The 7,973-nt window shown below is 44.1% G+C and overlaps 1 protein-coding gene across 1 annotated transcript; it reads left to right on the forward strand.

Annotated features, from left to right (window-relative positions):
- The first annotated feature begins 891 nt into the window (after window positions 1–891).
- C3AR1 (complement C3a receptor 1) lies at window positions 892–5,769 on the forward strand. Its single transcript, XM_069755917.1, has 2 exons — window positions 892–959; window positions 2,933–5,769. Exon 2 carries the CDS (start codon window positions 2,942–2,944, stop codon window positions 4,028–4,030), a length of 1,089 nt encoding a protein of 362 aa, XP_069612018.1. The 5' UTR covers window positions 892–959; window positions 2,933–2,941; the 3' UTR covers window positions 4,031–5,769.
- The last annotated feature ends 2,204 nt before the right edge of the window (window positions 5,770–7,973 follow it).

Here is a 7,973-nt window from a genome sequence, read left to right on the forward strand (position 1 = left end):
CCGGCAACAAGCCCCTATAAATAAATACAAAACCCAGACCCTCCAAATATAGCCCCCACATCCAGCCCCTATAAACAAATACAAACCGAGACCCTCCAAATATAGACCCCACAACCAGCCTCTGTAAACAAATACAAACCCAGACTGCAGACCAGACCCCTTAGACACATACTAACCCAGACCACTCCCCTAAACAAATACTAACCCAGACCCTCCAAATACAGATCCCAGACCACTCCCCTTAACAAATACAGACCCCTAAACAAATACTAACCCAGACCCTCCAAATACAGACCCCAGAACAACCCCTCTAAACAAATATAAACCCAAATCCTTCTCCAAACACGGACCCTTTAAATACATAACTTAGATCAACCCCCTTAGTAAATAAAAACCCAAACCCTTCAAACACAGACCCCACCCTAAATAAAGACTCCAGGACAGACCCCTATACAAAGAGTAACCCAGACCAGACCCTTCAAGGAATGCAAACCCAAACCAGCCCCTTTAATAAGAGCAAACCCAGATCCTCCAAGAACAGACCCAGATCATATAGAAACACAGATGTGTTACTCTACAAGCTCTTCTATCTAACAGGTGTCTGCTAAGGAGGGCTGGATGGCAGAAAGCCGCCCCCCTGGGACCCCCATACAATACTGATGATAGTGACTGAGGTTTCATAGAGGACAAAACTAAATCTGGTAATGAAATAAATGTAAAAACTCATCCAAAAATATATTCCGATCTCACGTGAGACATTCGGATCCGCAGCTTTTATCACGAAAATTGTCATAATCAAGATGTCACATAGGAAGGAAGTGATGACTCACGAAGAGAAAGGACGGCGACGTCTTCACCGGACAGCGAAGGCTCCAGACCACAGTCATCATCGTAAGCGAGGCGAGGGCGACTGTTATCAGAGGGACAGAATATACCAGCGCCACCGGATTCACTATCAGGTAAGAATATACTGAATATTAGTACGGAGCCATGTGTACAGAAATCGCTTTCCATTAATTGTTCTATTATTATTATTTTCTACATTTTTTAAAAACAATTTTATTTAATGTTTTTTTTTCTTTTGTGTTTTAAACTATGAATCCTAATGGAAAATTAAATATTTCAAATTGTGGAAACTTTTTATTATTTATTAGAATTTTTTTCCATGATGTTTTAGCGATGATGGAATCATAAAAGCCGGCCCAGTAAAAGCTTTTCTTTTTTTGCGCCCATTTTACAGTCGCACATTTCACATATTTATGTTAGTTCTGGGCATCCGGAAGGAATTTTTTCGTTCATAATATGAGTGAAAATTATAGAAAAGCAGAGATAATATATTAGCAAGAACAGTTCTTTAAACAAAAAAAAGGGTGACTAAGCCAGGAGCTAGAGCGATGGGGCTCTAACAGGTAAGGCTCAGTTCCCACGATGAGTATTAGGTAGGTTTTTGATGTAGATTTTCGGCTCCCGTAGGTTACTTGCATTTTTTGGAAAATACGCAGCGTAAAAGAAAAAATCACCAAAAAAAACTCATCGTGGGAATGTAGCTCAACAGGTCTTGGATAACTCCTCGAAAAACTGCCCCTGGGAGCTGCACTGGATTGACTTGTTCCTGTTACTTTTAGTAAGCCAGTCCCTAGAGATAACAAAAAGAGGTCTTCAGATGAAGCCAAGCTTCCAAAATCGCACCCCCTTTTTAGCACACAGCTCGCTATATGCAGATGCATTTTTTCAGTACCCATTGGGCTTCCATTGTGCGTATAAATACACCTCCAAACACTAATACACCGGCACATGGAAACTGTTATACTTCCACTACATGAACAGTAAAGAAGCCTGCCTCATCAGAACATAAAAGGATTCTTTACGGTAACAGCTGTAATGGAATGCTCCTTCCATTCCCAGGATACTTTGGATTGAAAGTTATTTCAATTAATTCATAATTATTATTATTATTTATTATTATAGCGCCATTTATTCCATGGCGCTTTACATGTGAGGAGGGGTATACATAATAAAAACAAGTACAATAATCTGAAACAATACAAGTCATAACTGGTACAGGAGGAGAGAGGACCCTGCCCGCGAGGGCTCACAATCTACCATGATTCAATATATAGTAATATATAGTAATTCTGCTCATTAATCATTATTCTGTTACATTCATCATGTGGGGGGAACCAGGCAGCGACCAGTCAATTCTTCTGCAGCGCCACCACGGGTTGAAAAAAATATATATATTTTTAATTCTGTCTTAATTTAATAATGACAAAGCGCTGGATATTTTTTGGGGGGTTTTGTTGAGAAGGCAGAGGAGGTTTATTGCCACTTCTGTCTTCTCTTTCATTAACTACATCGTGATCAATGCCAGGAGGAGAAGCATCAGCATCACCGCTGCTTCCATGGGACCTAACGAACACATGATAGTGGGGGTCTCTGCTGGCAAAAACCTACACATAATACAGGTTAGGTGTCCGCACGACCGTAATAACCTGGAGAATTCGTTCCACGGCTTTTTTGTGTGAAACATGAAGAGTAAGGAATATAAAATAAAAAAAATGGATAAATGACACAGTAACTTATATGTAGAAGAGTGCTAAAAACATTACAATTCCAGCCTCATACTGCCCTGTCACTGAAAAAAATAAAAATGTTAAGGCTGCTGAAAAGCAGAGAGGCAAAAACTTAAAAAGGAAAAAAAATCATTAATTAGGGGCTTAGAATTTTCATGTACGATAATTTTTTATGTAGATATGACATTATACTGCAGTTTTCATATTTACCAGTAGATGTCAGTATTCCTGTCCAGCAAATCATGAAGATCTCGATTTACAGCTGCTGCAAAGATTGTTGCTCATTGCCTCTTTATAATAGTGAAAAAACAAACAGATAATTAAATTAATTAAACCACAAAACCTTTATATTTTTACAGATAGCCGGGATGTTCAATGGAAGTGATGAGAATATTGATTTTCCACACTCTCACACCCAGGAGGCTACTTTCACCACGGTGTTTTTTGTGGTCACCTTTCTGGTGGGTGTCCCCGGTAATATCCTGGTGCTTTGGGTCACTGGTTGGAAGATGAAGAAGACTGTGAACACCGTATGGTTCTTGAATCTCGCCGTCGCCGACATCGCGTGCTGCCTGTCCCTTCCGTTTTCCACCGTCCAATTATATTACCAGGAATGGTTGTTTGGCGCTGCACTCTGTAAGATAATCCCGGCCATGGTCGTTCTTAACATGTTCGCCAGTGTCTTCACCTTGGTGGCCATCAGCGTTGACCGTTGCATCCAGGTAGTCCTGCCAGTGTGGGCCCAGAATCACCGCAGCCTGCGAATGGCTTGGCTCATCTGCCTGGTTATTTGGGCCTTATCCTTCATGATGTCGTTACCCGCCTTTCTCTACAGACACATCTCTACAGACCACAACGTCACAGTATGTGAGCATCAGTTCGGTGGCCATGATGACGTCAGTGATTATGATGGCAGCTTTGATTTGGATTACGAGGACCTTTTGAGCTTTAATGATTCTGACGCTCCTTTCATGGGTCTTAATGACCACCACTTGGGTATACAACACCAAGTCTCCAACCACGAAGTCACTATCACTGTCCTTCGAACGTTGTTTGGGTTCCTGTTCCCGCTCTTGATCATCGTTGCCTGTTACATTCGCCTCACCCTTAAAGTACAAAACAGCAGATACCTCAAGGTGGGCAGAAAAACCACCAAGGTGGTGTACGGTATCATCATAGCCTTCTGCCTGACCTGGGCTCCCTACCACATTATCGGCATGGTCATGTTGTACGTCCAAAACCAAATAGTCAATAAACTCAATCACGTCTCGGTGGCCTTGGCTTTCTCCAACAGCTGCATCAACCCAATACTCTACGTCTTCATGGGCAAAGACTTCAAGACCAAGATGAGTCAGTCCTTACGGCAGCTCATGGAAAGCGCCTTCAGTGAAGAAATGACCAAAACCACTGAACATAGCCAGACTAAAAGCTCTGTCCAAAACAGTATGACCGTCTAAGAATACAGGGCAGGGAGACATTCATAGGTGGAGGAGTTGACCTGATGGGGTTCCATGTAAGACCTGGCTCAAGAACCCTTCAAGGATAAGGGTGTCTGCTTGCTGTTCTTACAGACAAGAAGGATGGTGTGACTTTCAGGCTTGTTCCTATCTGTTTTTTTGTAAAGTCGCTGTTCTTTGGAAGCTTTTTTGAGAAAGAGAACAGGACTTATCTGAAGCCTTCTTGTCCAAGGGTCCCATGTCTTGGGCACCTTGACCTTGGAAGGAGTCTCATCTGAAGATGTTGAAAAGAACCACAATGATGCTACCTGGGTCCAATGTGGCTGGCTAACTTCAAGTACTGTGCAGGGTTTAACCCAACAGAGGAAGTGGCCACCTAACGTCCTATGCTTTATTGATATCTTAAAGGGGTTGTCCAGAATTTCTAATTTGAAGACCTATCCTTTGGATCAGTGAAGATCTAACATCCCCACTGATCAATTGTTAGCAGATTTCATGGTGGAACCGGAAAGTGCAGCTCAATACAATGTGTAAAGGTCATTTTCGGGGACTGAAATTTATGTGATCTGAGCTGGACTTTATTTGCTTCTGGTTGTTGTGGGGTCTGCAAATGGCTGATTAGTTTAGACTCCGGGTTTCGGACCTCCATTTATCTGATATTGTTGATCCATTCAAAAATTACATTATCAATGTCCAAGTCCGGGACATCCCCTTTAATTGAATCTTAAGCTTACATGTCCTGTTATTAAGTGCCATTGATCCTACTAAAGGTCTAAATACCACTACAAACACAATCAGACATTGCAGAGTAACAAACTAATTACTAGACCAAAGAGAAGGATTGAGGACTCTCAAGAGCTAACAATCTAAAAAGACAAAGGAAATAGGGGCGACATAAAAAGTAAAATGTGCTTGTGTTGTACAGAACGTCATTATACTACATAAGGTAGTCCATGTAAGGCTGTAGCTGCCGATCACCAGCCAATATCTGAGTATATAAAGATATGATAAGTCTATGAGGATGGAAGCTGTATGGGGGAAAAGTGTTAAATGAAGGGATGAAGTTCAGAGGAATAACTGTGATGAAAAGACAAGTCACTTTATGAACAGTATTGAACAACCTAAAAAAAATTGTGTTTTCAGGGCAAACCTCAGTGGGAAAATCAATATCATAACCTTGTAGTTATGATACCTTTTATTGGCTAATAAAAATAAAATAAATTATGGTATAAAACAAGCTGTCAAGACTTCCTAAGTCTCATCTTCAGGCATGGTATCCTAAAACTGGGGGGGAGAAAAAACTCCAAAAGATAGCCAAAGTCCAACGCCCCCTGGACGAAGTCGGGGCCCCCTGACGAAGGTTTCCCGAAACGCGCGTTGGGGCGGGCGCTGGGATCCCCTACCTGCCTGCATTTGCTGACACTGCCTGGGTGATGTATTTTATTTCTTTGGTGTGCCGTATGTTATTTTGACTATACCTGAGCATACATCCAGCTTCCACTTTGTGGAGCTGGGATGATATACATCTATTTGTTAACCGTGTATGACACCTGTCTAGTTTACATCTCATAGAGGCTGCCTTGTATATATACTTTTTCTGCCCGGTAATGTTCATTATGACATTGTTTTATATACTTTAAAGGCATTTGTGGGCTCCCAGTGCCTTTGCTTTTTATCGTCTGGTGATTACGTGTTGCTGTCACCATCTTCATGCCGCATATAATAAAGCATTTTTATGGACTTTGGCTATCTTTTGGAGTTTTTTCTCCCCCCCTGTTATGTGTTTTGTTTGATAGCTAGTCTATCATTATTCTTGATATCCATGGCAAAGGAATTTTTTCGGACAAGTATTTACTGATATATATTATTTAATACTTTTACAATTGTCCCAAACCATGTTCTACAACTTGCCGCCTTATGTCGCCTTCCTAGTTATTTACTTATTTATGGTATCCTAAAACTGTAGATTTTGGAAATTAGCTGGATTTTCCTGGGTAATGCATTTTAGAAAACTTGTGCAACACAAAAGAAATCTGGATACCGGTGGAAATATTTGGATTATGGAGAATGTTTGTCTTAGGACAGGATGTTAATAAGTTGGAAAGCTGGGGTAGAGTGGTATACAGAGATGAGGAGGAAACGTAGGGCAGTGCAGCACTGTAGAGGGGATGGGTAGGGTGGTAGAAAGAGATGAGGAGATGTAGGGCAGTGAAGCACTGTGGAGGAGATGGGTAGGTTGGTAGAGAAAGAAGAGGAGATGTAGGTGGGTGGTGCAGCACTGAGGAGAGGACAGGTAGGGTTGGTAGACAGAGATGAGGAGATGTAGGGCGGTGCAGCACTGTGGAGAGGAGGGTAGGGTGTTAGATAAGGAGGAGATGTAGGGCGGTGCAGCACTGTGGAGAGACCAGGTAGGGTGATAGACAGATGAGGAGGAGATGTAGGGCTGTGCAGCACTGTGGAGAGGACGGGTAGGGTGGTAGACAGATGAGGAGGAGATGTAGGGCTGTGCAGCACTGTGGAGAGGACAGGTAAGGTGCTAGAGATGAAGAGGAGATGTAGGGTGGTGCACCACTGTGGAGAGGACGGGTAGGGTGGTAGACAGATGAGGAGGAGATGTAGGGTGGTGCAGGACTGTGGAGAGGACAGGTAGGGCGGTAGCCAGATAAGGAGGAGATGTAGGACGGTGCAGCACTGTGGAGAGGATGGGTAGGGTGGTAGACAGATAAGGAGGAGATGTAGGGTGGTGCAGCACTGTGGAGAGGACAGGTAGGGTGGTAGACGGATGAGGAGGAGATGTAGGGGGGTGCAGCACTGTGGAGAGGACGAGTATTGTGGTAGACAGACGAGGAGGAGATGTAGGGGGTGCAGCACTGTGGAGAGGACGGGTAAGGTGTTAGAGATGAGGAGGAGATGTAGGGTGGTGCAGCACTGTGGAGAGGATGGGTAAGGTGTTAGAGATGAGGAGGAGATGTAGGGCGGTGCAGCACTGTGGAGAGATCGGGTAAGGTGTTAGAGATGAGGAGGAGGAGATGTAGGGTGGTACAGCACTGTGGAGAGGACGGGTAAGGTGTTAGAGATGAGGAGGAGATGTAGGGTGGTACAGCACTGTGGAGAGGACGGGTAAGGTGTTAGAGATGAGGAGGAGATGTAGGGCGGTGCAGCACTGTGGAGAGAACGGGTAAGGTGTTAGAGATGAGGAGGAGGAGATGTAGGGTTGTACAGCACTGTGGAGAGGACGGGTAAGGTGTTAGAGATGAGGAGGAGATGTAGGGTGGTACAGCACTGTGGAGAGAACGGGTAAGGTGTTAGAGATGAGGAGGAGGAGATGTAGGGTGGTACAGCACTGTGGAGAGAACGGGTAAGGTGTTAGAGATGAGGAGGAGATGTAGGGTGGTACAGCACTGTGGAGAGAACGGGTAAGGTGTTAGAGATGAGGAGGAGGAGATGTAGGGTGGTACAGCACTGTGGAGAGAACGGGTAAGGTGTTAGAGATGAGGAGGAGATGTAGGGTGGTACAGCACTGTGGAGAGGACGGGTAAGGTGTTAGAGATGAGGAGGAGATGTAGGGCGGTGCAGCACTGTGGAGAGGACGGGTAAGGTGTTAGAGATGAGGAGGAGATGTAGGTGGTGCAGCACTGTGGAGAGAACGGGTATTGTGGTAGACAGACGAGGAGGAGATGTAGGGCGGTGCAGCACTGTGGAGAGGACGGGTAGGGTGGTAGACAGATGAGCAGATGTAGGACAGTGGATGGTGACATAGCGGCATAGTAATCCAGCGAGGACAGAACAGAACAGAGAGAGGTGAGTAACGATGTACAACAGCCATACAGCGCAGAAATAAAACAATCCACAGAGCACCAATATGTTATAGTCCCATCTTGTAGATTGTGAGCCCTCGCGGGCAGGGTCCTCACTCCTCCTGTACCAGTTATGACTTGTATTG

This window comes from Ranitomeya imitator, chromosome 2 (assembly GCF_032444005.1).
Source record: "Ranitomeya imitator isolate aRanImi1 chromosome 2, aRanImi1.pri, whole genome shotgun sequence".
NCBI lineage: Eukaryota > Metazoa > Chordata > Amphibia > Anura > Dendrobatidae > Ranitomeya > Ranitomeya imitator.

Excerpts from the sequence above, each read along its gene's own strand:
- C3AR1 (XM_069755917.1), top strand. The coding sequence starts at position 2,942 with ATGTTCAATGGAAGTGATGAGAATATTGATTTTCCACACTCTCACACC.